The sequence below is a fragment of the Diabrotica virgifera genome, chromosome 4 (assembly GCF_917563875.1).
Source record: "Diabrotica virgifera virgifera chromosome 4, PGI_DIABVI_V3a".
Taxonomy (NCBI): Eukaryota; Metazoa; Arthropoda; class Insecta; order Coleoptera; family Chrysomelidae; genus Diabrotica; species Diabrotica virgifera.
The window spans coordinates 20,222,997-20,242,415 of NC_065446.1; the positions used below are offsets into that span (position 1 = coordinate 20,222,997).

At 32.8% G+C, this 19,419-nt stretch overlaps 1 protein-coding gene and 1 non-coding gene across 2 annotated transcripts in view; one reads left to right on the plus strand and one right to left on the minus strand.

Annotated features, from left to right (window-relative positions):
* Nucleotides 1–19,419, minus strand: part of LOC126882944 (glutamate decarboxylase) — a 264,997-nt gene that overhangs the window by 14,448 nt on the left and 231,130 nt on the right. The window contains exons 7-9 of the mRNA XM_050648021.1: nt 14,070–14,148; nt 7,983–8,132; nt 9–203 (exon numbers count right to left, since the gene is read on the minus strand). Of these exons, the coding sequence (XP_050503978.1) occupies nt 9–203; nt 7,983–8,132; nt 14,070–14,148 (424 nt within the window). The remainder of the gene's footprint in view (nt 1–8; nt 204–7,982; nt 8,133–14,069; nt 14,149–19,419) is intronic.
* Nucleotides 7,664–7,755, plus strand: Trnai-uau (transfer RNA isoleucine (anticodon UAU)). Its single transcript is given in 2 exon segments — nt 7,664–7,701; nt 7,720–7,755. It is a non-coding gene; the product is annotated as a tRNA-Ile (tRNA).

Here is a 19,419-nt window from a genome sequence, read left to right on the forward strand (position 1 = left end):
AATTTTACCTCTCCAAGTTTCTTTTCTCTTGCTGGACCATGAGGTTCATTTCTAAGTCGTTTTGGAATGTACCAGAAGCAAACATTTACCAGTTCAGGTTCCATGATCAAATAAAATTTGTCTGGTTGTTCTCTGATGCGCTTGACCATATATTCTGTAAGTTCCATAAGCCTATCTATAAGTTTTTCAAATCCTTCGTCTCCCTGAAAATTAAGATCAACCATAATATCCAAAGAAAACTTAAGAAAAGGATAATGTAAAAGGTTTATTGAAATACAGGGTGTCCCGAAAAGATTGGTCATAAATTATACCACACATTCTGGGGTCAAAAATAATTCGATTGAACCTAACTTACCTTAGTACAAATGTGCTCAAAATAGTTATTTTCCTAAAAAGTGCAGAAAGTCATACTTTTCCGCACGCGACTGCAGTTTGCCGTACGACGCGAAGCGGGAGTTCGGCAAGCAGTCGAGTGCGGAAAAGAGACTTTCTGCAAGCGTTAGGAACAATATTTTTTCTACGAGTCTTTAAAAAATGACCAGATCTTAATCAATTAATTTAATTAATACGAAAATACATACACAAATTAATTCTTTGACAAAGGTTGTCAAAACCAAACTCTCAGCATAATTGGTTAGCATGACGACGATCTTGGTTTCCATGACGACGAATCAAAGCCACTGTTATTGTCTACTGATTTGACTTTGGAATATTATGTCAAAATTATTTTATTTTATCGAATTCTCACGTTAATTTCATTAAAACATGAACACAATAAGATATATTTGAAATAAATTAGTAAATAATATCTAAATATTAGTTTATTGCATGTATTATAATTACTTTAAGGCCACATTAACATATCTAAAGTAACACGCGTGCGGAAAAGTAAAACTTTCTAAACTAATACGCGAGCGCGAAAGTAGACATTTTTGCACGCTCGTAGAAAAAAAAAAGTTACAGCCCTTTGAAGTTACAAACTGAAAATGGTTTGTTTTCAATATATCGAAAACTATTAGAGATTTTTTATTGAAAATGGACATGTATCATTCTTATGGCAGAAACATCTTAAAACAAAATTATAGTGAAATTTGTCCACCCCATAAAAAATTTATGGGGATTTTGTTCCCTTAAACCCCCCCCAAACTTTTGTGTACGTTCCAATTAATTCAATATTGTGGTACCATTAGTTACACAACGTTTTTAAAACTTTTTTGCCTCCCAGTATTTTTATGATAAGCCAGTTTTTATCGAGATGCGGCTTCTTTTTTAATATATTTACGTAAAAATTTTATGGGGGTTTTGTTCTTTTAAACCCCCCAAATGTTTGTGTACGTTCTAATTAAACTATTATTGTGGTACCATTAGTTAAACAGAGTGTTTTTAAGAATTTTGCCTCTTAGTCTTTTTTTTATAAGTCACCTTTTATCGAGATGTAGCTTCTTTTTCAAAATATACCTAAAAATGTGAATTATAAATAAATTTTCAGATTATCAACAGGTCTCTATAACCGTACTTAACCATATACAAATATGTGGTGGATTCGACAAATATTCAAAATATCTCGATAAACACTGATTTATCGAAAAAGTACTAAGAGGCAAAAAAAGCTTTAGAAACATTGTGTTTAACTAATGGTGCAACAATAATAATTCAATTGGAATGTACACAAAAGTTTGGGGGGGTTTAAGGGAACAAAACCCCATAAAATTTTTATGGGGTGCACAAATTTCACTTTAATTTTTTTTAAGATGTTGCTGCCATAAAAATGCCACATGTCCATTTTCAATAAAAAATCTCTGAGAGTTTTCGATATTGAAAAAAAAAATCGATTTTAATTTTTTAACTTCAAAGGGCTGTAACTTTTTTTGTGTGCACTATTGTATATAGGTAAGTGAGGTTCAATCAATCTATTTTTGACCCCAGAATCTGTGGTATAATTTATGACCAATCTTTTCGGGACACCCTGTAGAAATAGTAATATAGGAGCACCTGTTAATTTCTAAAATAGTGTATATTCATAAAAAATATAGGATAAAGTATAGGATATAGGAAAAACAAATAAAGGAGATGGTGGGTCAGATAATAGAATAAGTCATGGAATAAGGCATCACACTAGCTAGGGAAAGCTCGAAACAGAAGTGGAAGATCAAGTGAATAAAGTAAACAGAGCCGCGCAGGTAGGTTTCCTGAAACAATATGGAGAAATAAAAATATCGGAAAAGAAGTGAACGGCAGAATTTACAAAACAGTCATCAGACCAATAATGACATACGCAGCAGAAACACGATCTGATACAGAAAGGACAAAAAGAATGCTAGAAACAGCAGAGATGAAAACCCTTCAAAAAATCGATGGTAAGACTCTATGGAATAGAGCTAGAAGTGCAGATATACGACGAAGATGCAAGGTGGATAACATTAATAACTGGGTAAGAAACAGAAGAATAGAATGGAATGACCACATAAGCCGAATGACAACAAATAGGGTAGTCAGGACAGCTAGAGACGGTTCCCCAATAGGAAGACGCTCAGTGGAAAGACCAAGAAAACGATGGCATGACAACTTACTGGAGCCACATTGAAAAACAGGCAGAGTCATGTATACACAAAAAGAAGAAGAAGATAAAAAATACAGACAAGGAATAGGAAACGTAAGATTTGGAGAGTTTATGGTAGGATGTATCATATCGATGACTAAAGTGGCATATATGAAAGCAAAAATCTGGAAAGAGAAATGCTATTATACTTTTTGGATCCGTACATTGGATCCGTATTTCTTCGATCCGATATCGGCCGACGTCGAACTGCTTCTCTGCTGTAGCTTCTCCTGTCTTTCGGCCGATATCGGATCGGAGAAATACGGATCCAATGTAAGTGCAGCCATTTAATACCATAAGTTTGTTTTCAATCCGACGTCGGATTGTAGGATCCAATGTAGGCGCAGCCTTAAAAGTTTGCCTTATACTTATCAAAGAACAACGGCGTAACAAACCTTAGGGTGGGGGTTACAACTATGTATTGGAGCGTCTCTGGCGGTATGGAATATTAATGGTGTTAAGCATATATAACTTTAATCCCATGGGGGGCGGGAGGGTTGTAACCACCCAAAACCCCCTAGTTACGCCACTGTCAAATAATCGGGTTGTACCGGAATAGAAATAAGATAGTGAAAAACTATTGGCAAATATATACGAGTGTATTGTTATATAATTTTTATGGAAAAAATTTAGAAAATTAATTTATGTCAAAGACCACGAGATCGTAGATTTTCATTGCCCTGTATATGGCCAAAAAATTATAAATAGTATTAGTTAGTCATAAGCAGTGTTTCGTGGAAAGTGAAAATCGTTCAGTATTAATGATTCTATGAACGGACTTATACAATTAATACGGTCGGATTAGAAAGTACATGTATTCGCTTTGAAGTGAACAATAGGACGTTTATAAATGCTTCTTAGAAGGAAAGACGGTAAATACAATTGTTGAGTTTTAGAATATCGGGTTTTTTATAGCATATAGAAACACAAAAGTAATTTTGGTATCTCCTGGAATTTGACGAAACGGAAAAGTTGTATACAAAAATAATTTGCTCTTAAGAAATGAAAGTAGGGATGTAATGTGTAGAGAGGATGTTTTGAGATTGGCGAGAGAGACGGATGGAGGGAGAATAGAATGTTTGAGTCTGAGTTTGAGGAGAAAAAAACTTTCACTGTGTAATGAAGATCTGGAGAGAGCAGTCCAGTTTTTTGAAAAGTAAGAAGTCTGTGTAAAGTGGTGAAGTTGGTGGCCGTATAAGCAGAATCGTGTTGAAACGAAATCGTTGATCGAGTACAGAAGTTCAATCCCCTCGTGTCCGAAGAGATTCCTGTTTCTGTGTGGAACGAGTAGCCGGTTGGTATCAATTTGCACAAGATATCGAGCAGAGAGAAAACTGAGGAGAGATTTCGAGCGAGTGCTGTTGTTTGTTTGTGAAGCAGTTTGGACGAGAAGGATCGTCGCAGCATCCGAGGAGCACGTGTGGGAGAATCAAGGACTACACAATCCATGAGAAGTAAAGAAGAGAAAAAAAGGTTAGTCAGATTATTTGTCAAACGGAGAAAATTGTTTTATATCACATACCATATTTGTTTATTTTTTATTGAACAGTTCTACAGCATAATTTAGTCATTCATAAATTCAAAGAAGAAATAAGTAATCTATTCAAAAGGTGAAAAGTAAATTTTGTTTTTTTATATAATAGTAAGAACAGTCTAACGAATTATTTAAATGAAAATTTTGTTAAAAAAAGGAGATAGCAGAATTAAAGTTTAATTTATTAGATAAGAAATAGTTGCAACAAAATTGAGTTTTAGCATACATTTAAATATATTACGTTATTTATTAAATTATATATTATTTTATACATAATATTATATATTATATTATATATTAAACATATTACGTATATTGGATAAATAATAGTACATTGTTTACCGGGTAGGAAAAGCTTAACATTCCTGGACGACTGTGAAGATTGCTAAGTCGAGGCGCAAGCCGAGACTTAGCAACACAGAGTCCAGGAATGTGGCTTTTCCTACGAGGTAAACATACTATTTTTCCGCAAATCGTTTAAAATTCGACTGATATTGATTGATTTAAAAAAAAACGCGATAATTTTATTCCCAAATAAATGGTGCTTTGAAATTCCTAATAAAATTACTTGGGTTACTATGGAAACGTATTGAGGTTTTTTGTAGTTTTTTCTATCATTTATGTAGAACACTAACAACTGTACGGAAATATCATTTCCTTACAGTAAGGAAATGACATTTCCTTACAGTAAGGAAGTCCTGACTTTTTCTTCAAGAAATTTTGACAGAAATGTCAAAATTTCCTGGCGATTTGCGGAAAATAATATTTATATAATTTATATGACTTTGAGTCCCTGTTTTGTCCTGGATTAAGTAAGCAACTAGAGATACTTAAAGCCACACACTAAGGGCCGGTTGTTCGAACGCTAATCAACAATTATCACTATCAAATATTTAATTACTGTCACAACTGTCAATGTCAACTTTGTTTGGGTTGCTGAAAACATAATTATGGATTACAATTATGAAATTAGTTAATCAATTATATTAATAATTGTTATGTTAATTGATTAACTAATCTCATAATTATAATCAATTATGATTTCAGCAACCCAATCAAAGTTGACATTGACAGTTGGTGACAGTAATTAAATATTTGATAGTGATCATTGTTGATTAACGTTCGAACAACCGGCCCTTAAGGTAATACATTAAAATAAATTAGCCCTGACAATAAATTTTATTGGAGATTTTTATTTAATTTTGGTTTTGTTTCCATAAATAGTAGATAATTAAAATAATTAATTAATTAATCAAAATAAGATTATGCTGATAAATCTCACACACAACAGAGAGAAAATACAGAGCATAACAATATTTAATAGACTGTAGCATTTTCCACCCTGTAGTTCAGGGTGATCAAAGGAACCTATAGCAGTACAAGCACTTGAATACCAACCAGGAAGGGCAAGAGAAAGAGAGGAAGACCAGACAACAGCTGTAAATAACTAAAAGGACAGAACACGGAAAAAATGGACCAAGATGGTGTGAAGTTAAAAATAGAGCAAGAAATAGAACACAAAATGGAAGGAACTGGTACAAAGCTTATCCAGAGAATAAACAAGAAAGAAGATAAAAGACCAGAAGAAAAAAACCTTAATTTGGCTCCCCTCAAACAGGGGAGCCCGCCTGCAGTGCATCCCGTTATCGCTGGCCCTGCCAATCGAAAAAAGGCAAAAATAACCCTTAAATCTGGTATTATATGACCTGAAATATTTAATGCTTGCAGTGGCGGATCCAGCAGGATCCAGCATCGTCAAGAGAGGGGGCCGATTCAGCCGATTGTCCAATTTTCTGTGAAAAATAAATGGATAAAAAATAAATAAAAATGAATGTAAAATAAAAATGTGTACCATAAATGCATTGCTTCGTCTTAAAAATGAATGTATTTATAATTTTTATATAAGTATAACTTAGTTTGAGGGGAGGGGGAGGGGGGCAATCGCCCCCATCGCCCTGCCCTGGATCCGCCACTGAATGCTTGTAACTGCCAACTGCTGTGAGCATTAATACAGGGTGTTTCATTAATAATTGTCCATATAGTAACTGGAGAAACCTTAGCACAAAATACGAAGATTTAACCTAAAACACTTAAATAAAATGTGGTTCCTTACTGAGTTACAGGGTGTTTTATCTAAAAATTTAAAAATTATTTTTGCTCCTCATTTTAAAACTATTCGACGTATCCTTTTCATACTTGGCAGAAAGTGCGACTACTATACACCCTACTAAATTATGATAAACAAACGTTTCTAGCTACTACCAGAGGCGTACGACGGGGGATAGTGAATGGTTGACCCTTCTCAAATTCTACGCCACTGGAAGAACTACTATTTTAGTATCATTTTTAGATTCTCCAATACTTTTTACGTAAATAATATACTCTTCATTGGTAACGATAAAGTCATTAGTTTTCGAGATATTTGAAGTTAAATATGAAACGGCACAGTTATTTTGATTAATTTATATGATTTATGATTCATATGATTAAAATTTAAAAATTATTTGTACCCAATACTTTAAAACTATTTGGCGTATCCTTATCATATTTGGCAGAAAGTATAGGTACTGTACACCCTACTAAATTAAGATAAATAAACGTTTCTAGCTACTACCAGAGGCGTACGACAGGGGATAGTGGCTGGTTGACCCTTCCCAAATTCTACGCCACTGACGAAATTGCTATTTTAGTGTATTTTTTTGATTTTCCAATACTTTTTATGTAAATAATATTCTCTTCATTCGGAACGATAAAATGATTAGTTTTCGAGATATTTGAAATTAAAAATGAAGCGACACAATACATTAATCAAAATAACCGTGTCGTTTCATATTTAACTTCAAATATATCGAAAACTAATGACTTTATCGTTACCAATAAGGAGTATATTATTTACGTAGAAGGTATTGGAGAATCTAAAAATGGCACTAAAATAGTGATTCGTCCAGTGGCGTAGAATTTGAGAAGGGTCAACCATTCACTATCCCCTGTCGTACGCCTCTGGTAGTAGCTAGAAACGTTTGTTTATTATAATTTAGTAGGGTGTATAGTAGTCGCACTTTCTGCCAAGTATGAAAAGGATACGTTGAACAGATTTAAAATGCTGAGCAAAAATAGTTTTTAAATTTTTAGATAAAACACCCTGTAACTCCGTAAGGAACCACATTTTATTTAAGTGTTTTAGGTTAAATCTTCGTATTTTGTGCTAAGGTTTCTCCAGTTACTATATGGACAATTATTAATGAAACACCCTGTATATACATATATGATCAGCTCTCTGACTAATAGGTATAGGTAAGTTATTTTTATGTGCCCACTGATCGTTGTTATGCTTTGTACATAACACACAGTTTTAATAGAATGATAAAATATTTACAAATTTTATACAATATTTTACTTTATAATAAAAGTTTACTTATTACTAAATTGCGTTTATAATGAAATTAATTGACTAATTTAAAAAATATTAATTAAATCAATAGCGTAACCTCTACTCAATCAAAACGTATATCTGAAAAATGAAAAACATATCCCCAGTGGCGCAATTGGTTAGCGCACGGTACTTATAAGACAGTAGTCGTGAGCGATGCCGGGGTTGTGAGTTCGAGCCTCACCTGGGGAACATTTTTTGTTTTATTTGTACTTCATTTGTATCGGAAATGATTAAACTTGATTATGAAATTATCGTTTGAATAACGAAAAAATCCTGCATTTAATTATATAATTATTTTTTCTAAAGTAATTAATTTTATTCCAATTTAAAAAGGTTATTCTTGTCCTAGAGTATTGTTAGTTGCATAACCATCAGGATTTATTCTCGCACTATTTGATGGATATATGGATACATACCTTAGCCCTCCATTGTAGCCAAAGTTTGAAAATATCATTATGACGTCCACATTGAATAACTTTGTCACCAGTATCGTATCTGATATCATACAGTTTGTCCTGCATAAACAGATAATCTGCTGCCATTTGGTTACAGCTCATCAACAAACCCTAAAAGCAAAATAGAAAATTTGATGTTGATATTGAACAAAAAACTAAATAAGACCAAATAAAAAATATCATGTCCGGTCCAGAGCATTTAGCACAAAACAATTAAATTTTTAAATACAACACTTGTAAAGTTGCATACTTGCAACTTTTTGCATTGTGTACAAGATGGAATCAAGATTCACGGAACCATCATAGACAACATTATACTAAATTTACAATCAATATGCAGTAGAAATAAACAAACCAAGAAATACGTTAAAATGCTACTGGCGCACTCCCGAATCGTATTAGAATTTTTATACATTGTAAATCCCAAATTATGATTTCCAATGCTTATACATTGTAAATTATGGTTCGGGAGTGCTCCTAGTAGCATTTAACGTGTCTTGGTTTGTTTATTTCTACCAGTGGCGGCCCGTGAGTTAGTGCCAAAGAGCCATGGCACTACCTTGATAGCTATCCATAAACATATTTTTTATCTTCAAAACTTTTTAATTCCTGTTAATTTTTTTGTTTATATTTCTTTTGATCTTCATAAATTATCTAAAATATGGCAACTATGGGCGCAATACAATCCCTGCCGATAGCAGAGAATATTCGACAGGAGAATCTCCTTCGCGCCGAAGTCAGTACTGGCACGACTAAAGAGAGAAAGATTTTACGAACATTCTATGTAAGTGACAGAGAAAGAGCTATATTGGACTATTAGTATACCTTAACATTAGAATCTCTGTGCCAGGCACGAGGGTATGAAGCCAAGTCTATTTATTTTGAGTTTCTTTACGTGCTGGTTTGTCGCTTTTATTATGTATATTTGCCGTTAAAAAGTTTTTGTATTTATAATTAAACTTTTAGTGCATCATGATCGTGGGTATTTTGATAATATTTTGATTATTTCTTAAGTTTAATTTATTAATAGACAAAAAAGATTAGTATTTTAAAAAAATTTTTTGAGGTTTTTCGCTAGAAAAAAAAAACTACAAATGTTATAAGTAAAGACTGGATTATATGCAAAATGCATATGCATATATATGCTGCATATTTCTCATGTTTTTCATAAATGCATATGCCTTGCATATTTGGAGATTTAAGAGCATATAAATGCATATTTTGATGGGAATTTACTCTACCCCATTTAAAAATAAGGTATATATTAGTAACATCAACATCCATTAAAATAAAATGTGAAAGTAAATATTTTGCTGTTAAGCTCCTTTGTTGTTGTACCCATAAACATAATGGGCGTTATTTATAGCTGCAGGTATCATTATCCGGATATTTAAGATTTATAGACTTCTCAGAATTTACAAATTACCTAAGTAAATACCGATTATATTTTGAATAACATTACAAATATTACCTGTACTTTCTGCTGGTGTCGGCCAACTATGAATTATTCTGGGAAAACCAACCAAAACGAAATTTTAAGCATTTTAAGGGTAGGATAGATTATTTTATTTTATGAATGGTTAGTCTTAAATCAATCGCCGATTATTCAACTTTTGTGATTGCAAGTTATTGACTATACTGTGTAAAAAAATCATTTTATTATTATTGTGAAAATGCCTAAAGTAGCAAGGGAAAAATCAAGTCTTCTCAGAAGTTGGATTGGAAGTAACAATCATCTAAAAGTTATCGACAGTGAAAGTATGTTTTGCACCATTTGTGATAAAAAGGTAAGTTCTCCACTTCAATAGATTTTTAAACTTATCAAACTTCTTTGCACATCTATGTGTCTGTCTATTCTAAAATGACAAACCGTCCCATTTCTTCAAAAACTGTTTTTTAAAGTTCGCAACGGTTTGGCTTATACAGAGCGAGGTGTTGAGAGTGGCCCACCCTGTATACTACGGTACACTGACTGTACTTTATTGTTTGACGATTTCAATTTCACTTTGAGAAATAAAAAAAAATTGGGGGAGGTTTAAAAAGTTTGATCATTTTAATGTAGGTATCTATTTACGAAAACATCTAAAACATCATTATCATTATATTCCAGATTCCATGTCAAAAGAAATTCCAAGTAGTTCAACACATAAAAACTTCACTTCACCAAACTAAGCTATCAAAAAATGATAATAAACCTCGCCAGCAGATTCTACAGAACAGTTTGCAGATTCAGAATACGTCAGTTGGGCAAGAAACCTTTCCAAAGGATTTATGCCATTTTTTTTTGAACTGCAATATCCCTCTGCACAAGTTAGAACATAAATCGTGTCAAAACTTTTTAAAAACTTATTGCAAGATTAAAGATAAACCAGCTCAAATACCAAGTTCTTCAACTCTTCGGAAAAAATATGTCAGTGCATGTTACAAAGATGTGATGACGAGTATTAAAAATCAGTTAAAAGCCGAATATCTTTGGATTTCCGTCGACGAAACAACGGATACAAAGGGTCGACAAATTGCGAATCTAATTGTTGGAGTTCTTAACGACTCTGGCGATTTTAAAAACTCATACTTAATTAGTGTAAAATGTTTGGAAAAAACAAACTATGCTACAATAGCTAGATTTGTTAACGAATCCCTAACAAATTTTTTTTTACCTGATCAAGTACCATTTGAAAAAATATTATTAATGCTTAGTGATGCCGCCTCATATATGATGAAAGCTGCATCCAATCTTAAAATCTTTTTCCCTAATTTAATTCACTGTACATGTTTGGCGCACGGCCTAAACAGAGTTGCAGAGAAAGTTAGAATTGAATTTCCCAATGTAAACACCTTAATAAATAATGTAAAAAAAGTATTTCTGAAAGCACCACTACGTGTACAGGTATATAGGGAGATGCTTCCCGATATTCCTTTACCACCAGAACCAGTATTAACCAGATGGGGAACTTGGCTTAAAAGTGCTATATTTTTATCTGAACACTACGACGACATCAAAAGCGTTATTTGAAGTTTTGATCCGACTTGTACCGCTATTGATAACTGTCAAAATATTTTTAAAGAAAAGTCTATTAAAAATCAATTGTTGTATATAAAATCGAATTTCGATATCATTGAAAGTTCAATTACAAAATTAGAGGCTCAAAATTTATGTCTTCACAATAGTATGTCTATTGTTGATTCGGTTAAACAGAAAATAACAAATCTGAATGGGGAAATTGGAGTAAAAATTAAAGATAAACTTGATGACGTTTTAAACAAAAATGAGGGTTTCACTTTATTGCGTTCAATAAATAATATAATCAATTTTGGAAACTTCGATGAAAATATTAATATGGATCCGTCTCTAATAGCAAAGTTTAAATATGCCCCAATTACATCTTGTGACGTTGAGAGATCTTTTTCTGCCTATAAACAAATATTAACAGATAGAAGACATAATATTAGTTTAGAAAATATGAATCAATATATGATTATTTATTGTAACAATAAAAATATGTAAATTTGTTTTATTGTACTCTTTTTATAATATTAGTTTAGAAAATATGAATCAATATTGTAACAATAAAAATATGTACATTTATTTTATTGTACTCTTATTTATCTTGTGGTCAAAATAAAATATTTTGCCGTTTTATTTGTCACAAAACCTGAAGTTAAAAAAATATATTAAGAAATAATAATACAATTTGGTTTAAATTCAAACCTATTTATTTATTTTTATTATTTTTTATTTATTTATGTATTTAACGTAAACCATAAAATTATTCATATAAAAATAAGTGCATATATAAATGCATATTTGCATGTTAATTGTGCATATTCAGCTTGTTTTAAAATGCATATTGCATGCATATTTTAGACATTTTTTAGTGCATATTTTCCAGTCTCTAGTTATAAGGTGTTGTGGAGCTTTCGAGTTAGCTTTAAGAGGTCACGACGAAAAAGAAAATTCAGAAAATAGAGGCATATTTAAGGAGCTGATCAATTTTAGCGCCGAATTAGACAACGTCTTAAAGGTTCATATTATTCAAAGTACTACCTACCAGATCTTTCAAAGGCCTACCTTCTCCGGACATTTAGTTGCTTCTAATTTATTTATGTCGGAGAAGTTTTCTGCTCATAAGCATCAGTTCTCCGAATCATTTCTTAATAAAACATGGAGACAATTTTAATTTTTAAGCAAAACTCGGTTTAAAACTGAATTAGAAGTAGGTACTCTATTAGCGAGACGAATTAAGTACTACCTCTGGGGCTGTTTCGCTATCGGTTTTATTGTAGAGGGAAGGTTTAAAAAGCACATTTGAAGAAACTATTAAACTTTTAAGTATTTTAGTGACCATTCCTATATCAACATCTGAAGCAGAACGCTGTTTTTCGATGTTTACATCGAAACCTAGTGCTTTAGGTATGCTATCTGTAGAAAAGCATTTTGTAACTTGTATTGATAATTTTAATTATAAAGTCATTGAAAACTTTGCAACCAAAAAATAGAAGAATGAACTTCATATATGGTAAACTTTAAAAGTGACATTACAAAAATTTGTGCATGTGTGTGAATAATGAAATAGTATTAAGATATGTACATAAGATAAAAGTATCCGCGTATATTTTTTTTAGTTTTTGTTGTCAGTATACCTTTTTTGACAATATCGTGAATCCGTCACTAAAAATTTTGGCGGCTGCCCGAGTTGTGGCACTACCTTCTTAAAGTGGTACGAGCCGCCACTGATTTCTACTGCATTTTGAGTACCTATAGGTACGCTGATTATACCGCCCAAAGCAAGAAACGTACAAGAACTGCAAAATATAATAAATGCGATAGTTCTTCAGAGCGAATATAGGATAACAGAACATAGCAGACATGGAGTAGTTCTGATAACTGTCATCTGCACTTATTCTAATAATCTATATAACCTGGACTATATTTTTATATTATAGAACAGGGGTGGCCAAACTGTGGCTCGCGAGCCGCATGTGGCTCTTTGAAGTATCCTTTGTGGCTCTCAATAAATATGCTTGAATTACTTTTAATTTTTGTATTTCAAAATATCTTAAATTAGACAAGGTGACCCCTTATCATTGTTGCTATTCAACTGGGCCTTAAAATATGTAATAAGTAAAAAAATATCATCTGAGCTGACAGGGATATTTGCGAATCTAGGATTCAAAACTAGAGAGAGGTGTTTTCACAACTCGAGGAAGAAACAGGTAGTCTGGGCCTTCGAATAAATGAAGAGAGGATGAAATACATGCTATAAAAAAGTAGTAACCAAAAATCCAACACCAAGAGTTAGGCACAACATAACTATTAATGACCACAACTTCGAAATAATAAAAGAGTTTAAATATCTAGGGGAGATAATGACAGATGACAACCACATATAAAAAGAGGTTAAACTCCCTGTCATCATTATTAAGATCTAAGCTTCTAAAAATACAATATAAATTAAGACTGTACATGCCAATTATTCGCCCAGTTGTTACATATGGAAGTTAAACATGGATTCTACATCAGCGGGAAATAAATAAGCTGCTCGTATTTGAAATGAAAGTTCTTAGAATGATATTTGGCCGCCAAAGAGATGAATTGACAGGAGAATGGAGAAGGCGCCTCAAAACAGAGTTGGTGACTGTGTATGGTACTGAAAACATCGTCGAACATAATATATAAAAGTTAAGATAAGATGGGCAGGTCATGTGGTAAGATAAGGCGAAGACAGAGTGTTAAAGGCAGTGTTTCTTGAGAGACCGTAGAAGATCAGTAGGTCGTCCTGGAAAAAGATGGAAAAGATAATGTGACAGAAAAAATTAAATACATACCTTTTTCACACTTTTTAAATAATTCTTTAGTTGCGGCTCAAGAAAAATTTAAAATTTTGAAAAATGGCTCGGAATATCAATGAGCTTGGCCACCCCTGTTATAGCAGCTTATAATTCTTCCCATGCATATTGTCTAAACTGTTCTCTTTTAAAATCATTATAAAATAATTCGATGCAAGAGAGAGATTTGGGATATAGGTACTCTTAAAAATGTCTACTTACATCTTCTTTGAAATGTATGGTAGAACACTGTAGCAATGCTCCCATTAGTTTATGTGGGTTCCAGGTGACTGAATCGGCTCTGTAACAAAAAAAATCGTTATTAATTTCTAAGTATACCTAACTATACCAAGTTTACTATTTTAGGCAGTAGTGATTAGAATTATTCCTTTTAAAAAATATTCCTATTAAAAAATATTGTATTTTTGAAGTTATACTTCTTTACGCGCGATATGAGGGTGAATTTTAATAGGATTAAAACCTTTGATCCCGGCGCAGTCGCATTACAACTTTGTTCTGATTGGATGTTCAAATGACATGACAAAAATTATCCAATATGGCAGCTGTGGTACAGCTGTGGGACTGTGGTTTGGTTATGTATGGTTGTTGCGTTTTAAAATTTGTAGGAAGAGAAACAACAAACAAAAAGTTAGTTAATGGTTATACTGCCTTTTTAAATAGTTTTCATATTATATTTTTGGACTTATTAACATAGAACAGATGATTGTTGCATGCCAATGTGAAAGCCCATCAAACTGTGACTAGTATGAGTGCCGCAAAATTACTGATAAAAAACCTATTAGCTCGAAGGCGTAGAGAACTGTGGATAACAACAATCAACCGGGACGATCTAGGATCTCGCTTATTCAAAGCTAAAGAATCTTACACTGGTAAGTGTTTTAAAAATAGTTGATCAAATTTTGTTATGATATTAAAGTTGAACATAGCCACTTTGCACGATGCAAGTGATTGCGAAATTTATTAGTCGTTATACGGGCTCTGATTGGGTATTGAAATGATCTGTCAATAATAAATAATTGTTCAATATGAAGGTAAACAAATGTATAATATATTAGTTTTATTGTTGTGAGGACAGAAACAAAAAAGTTTATAGTTGTAGTGATTTTTAAATAGTTTTTAAAGCAACAGGTACGTAATAATTGTAAATGTATCATAGGTACCTACCTATTTGAACCTACCAAAATACATAGTATGTAATACTTTTATTTACATAATTTGATTACCATCAAAATTTCTATCAATATTCACCTAATATACTGTTTTCTTACTCTATGTTTTGTTGTATTTTTTCAATTCTAAATAATTTCAATTCGAATCCCAATAGAAACTTTTATTATTTTATTTTTTTGTACATTTTATGATTGTAAGTATATTTATTATATAATTTTATTTTCAGAAAATACGTATTTAGTTAAAAATTTTCCGACAATTAATGTTCAGAAATCATTTGTGGCATTTTTAATGTATTTGTGTGTGTTTTATTCTTTTATTATTTTAATTTTTGGCACTGTTTTAATAAAAATGTTTGAGAAGTAGTAAGTATAAATTAGTTTAATATTTAAATAAAATATAAATAAAAAGTATATTAATTTCGTTTATAATCATATAATCATATAATAGAAGTATAACTTATTACGTGCGTACAAAGTACACACACATTATTTTTTACTGATAATAATAGACTATAATAATCAGTTATTGTTTTCAATGAGAAAACTATTTGTTAATCATGTATTTAGTATTAGTTCCGTTTGTACAAGGTAGTGATGTAACGAATATTCGTATTCACATTCGCATTCGCGAATATTCGCATGTTTTTGCATATTCGCATTCGCATCCGCATTCGCGAAATTTGTGCGAATGTTTTTCGAATATGAAAACCAGAAAAAAAATAATTTTAAGATAATATTAGGTTAATAAAATCAAAATCTATTCACTTCTCATCTTTTTTTATTAAAATTAGTATTTATTTATTAAGAAAAGGTAACTTAACCTTAAACATGCAGCTACTCTCAAATGGAAATATGCAGGACACAACAGCAGACAAAGAGACGGAAGGTGGAATGAAGCGATAACTCACTAAAGACCTTGGGACTACAAAAGAGGAAGGGGCAGACCACAGACAGAATGACCTAAACAGATACGCAGGGACCAGATCGATAGCATTAGCACTGAACCAAGAAGAGTGGAAAAATAAGAGGGAGGCCTACGTTCAACTTTGGACAAATGAAGGGGCAATAGATAGATAGAATTTAACCTTGTATTCTAATCACATTATCAGCTTTCACTTTTTTATTATTTGGTATTATGTAATAAAGCTTAAGATTCAGTTTTATTTAAAATAAATATCAATTAACTTTTCATTAAAAATTTAGGAAATATTACAAAAATAGATACAAATTAAAAAAAAACTGAATATTCGCATTCGCATCAGCATTCGCGAATGTCGGTAGCAGATATTCGCATTCGCATTCGTATTCGCGAATTTTCAAAAAATGACATTCGTTACATCACTAAGTGCAAGGTATGTGTAAAATAGTAAAGAGGCACTATTATGCCAAATTATAAAATATATGCTTTTAATGATGTGGATTAGATTTAGATTACAAAATAAAGAAGTGTTTGAAGGCACTAACACACCAGGACATAATGATCTGTGTCTTGAAGCCTCCTTTAGTTTATGTGGCTTAGTTGGTAGATATAATTTTGAACTCTACATTTTTTTGAGATTCAGATATCGTTAAAATCATCAAAATAAACATCCTGAGATTGTGAGCCACGTGAAGCGAGTGGATGACAGCAACCTGGCTAAAATAACTATGCTAAACAAGCCTGTCTGAAGCAGAAGGAGGGGACGACCTAAGCTAAGGCCCTAAGAAGGGATGGAGAAGACGGAAACTAAGGATGGAAGAATGTTTTTAGGCAGGCCAAGGCCCACGAAAGGTTGTAGTGCCATATGATGAAAGTTTTTTCTTATTCCAATATCTGCGGAAGAGGATCCAATATCTGCTGTTTTGCCGATTAATGGTTACATTTAACATCAGGTTGCTTCATTTAACATCAGAAAAAAGGATTTGGTGAATGAAACGTGGATTTTGATTACATAAATCTTGTATTATTTCTCATTGATTTGCTAGATATTATAAATTTTATACAGATGATTCTTTTCTTTATCTACAGATGATCTGATACAGATTATTTTTTTAGTAAGTACACGTAAGACAGACCTTTTTTGAAACTATTGTATCAGCTACAATTCGTCTTGAATTAATTGAAGGATTATCTGCCACACTTACAGAAAAGTTTATATTACCCCTTATTGATACCTACATGACCAGCCAGCATTTGCAACACGTTTCACGTTCATGTGTCCAGTATTCTTAAATTTCTTCTCAATTTTACTAACAATGGTCGGTATTAGCATATTCTGTATTAATAAATTATATACTTCTTGTTACGTTCTGGTTCTGTTTTTGTATTTCCGTTAATGGTGCCATTATTTATTTAACTCATTCAATCATAAAAGAAAGAAACCCCGACATCAATTTTGATTCAGAACACAACACGGACAAATAGAACAAATTTAATACATAGACTGGTAAAACACATCAGAAGTGATCTAGAAAATAAAATGTATTGTTCTGCAGCATTGGTGGATATTGGTCAGGCCTTCGACAAGGTACGGCATGCTGGTATCCTATTTAAGCCAAAGAAAAACTTTCTCCATCCTTTCTACCAAATCCTAAAAAGCTATATTTCCAACCGACGTATTTCCTCGTCAAGCAGGATATGAATATACCAGACCAATAAAAGCCGGAGTACCACACGTGTCCTGGTCCTGGGACCGATATTGTACCTACTTGCTTTACTTACCGACAAGTAACAGAACAACGTGTGCAACTTTTGCTGATGACACCACTGTACTAGCCTCTCACCATGATCCACTCACAGCACCCATAACCCTTCAAAGAGACCTTAGAAATAGCCAAAGATGGCTTAAAAAATGGAAGATAAAGGCGAATGAGAGTAAATCCACCCATGTAACTTTCACTATGAAAAAACAAACATGTTCATCTGTAACTCTGAACGAAACACAGCTCCCACAAACCGATACTGTCAAGTACCTAGGAATCCACCTTGATATGAGTTAACTTGGAAAAAGCACATTTTTATAAAAAGAAAACAACTAGGAATAAAATTCCGAGAAATGTACTGGATCATCGATAGTAAATCTCAACTATCTCTTGAAAACAAACTACTGATATATTATGGTAGGGGAGCCCAAGCGGGGATTTTTGCAGTTACTCGAGCGCGTCAGATTATCACATGGGGAGAAACCTTGTACCCTGTAAATGTACGTCTACCATATATTGGCTCTTAATACAGGGGCGTTCGTTAAGGGAGGGCTGAAAAAAAATCTATCCTTAGAAAAACTCGAAATCGTCAGATTAAGATAACGTAAGTTAAGAAACACAGAGGGCTGGAAATTCCTTAAAACGTTGAGAACAGATACCAAAAGGGATATAATAACACCGATTACTCTGGAAAAGTGGGATGGCTATTTCAAGCAGTTACTAGTAGAAAATAGAGAAGATTTTATTAAAAACGAAGATCACGAAAGTTTCAATGTAATTGTCAGTGGCTCACCGATTCGGTTAAGACTGGAAGAAGTACGAAATGCATGCAAATCCCTAAAAAATAGAAAAGCGTCAGGGCCTGGCGACATAGCACCAGAACTGCTCAAATACGGTAGCAACACCCTGTATGAATACCTAAGAGATCTATTTAATAGATGTATGAATGGCGAAGTCATACCAAAAGAATGGCAATTGTCTGTAATTTCTACAATACACAAGAAAGGCAGTAAAAATATATGCGATAATTACCGGGGAATATCTGTCACAAGCACCATCAGCAGAGTTTACGGAAAAATTATCAAAAATAAAATAGAAGAAGAATACAAGGACTTAGAGGCCGAAGAGCAAGCCGGTTTCCGCGCTGGCAGATCCAACACTGACCACCTATATTGTGTAACACAGTTAATAGACAAACAAATAGCCTACAATCAAGAACTGCATTTAGTGTACATAGACTTAAAAAAAGCATACGATACTGTACCACAAAGTAAACTTTGGGAAGCCCTCGAAAAAACTAACATCAGTCTGAACCTCATTAAAGCTGTAAAAAATCTATACCAACATAATATAGCAAAAGTTAAGCTAGGCAAGGAAATCTCGTCAGGATTTGAAGTGAATAAGGGTCTTAAACAGGGCTGCTGTCTATCGCCGACACTATTTAAAATATATTTAGAGCAAGTTTTGAAATCCTGGAAAAGGAAATGTAAGAATATGGGTATACCGCTAAATGATGATAACATGCTATACACTCTATGTTTTGCGGATGATCAGATTCTTATGGCCCAGGATTATCACGATATTGAATATATGACCCGAAAAATCATAGAAGAGTACCGGAACTGGGGTTTAGAAGTGAATACCAAGAAAACGGAATATATGTGCGTTGGAGGTATACAGCAGGATCTAGCGTTGGA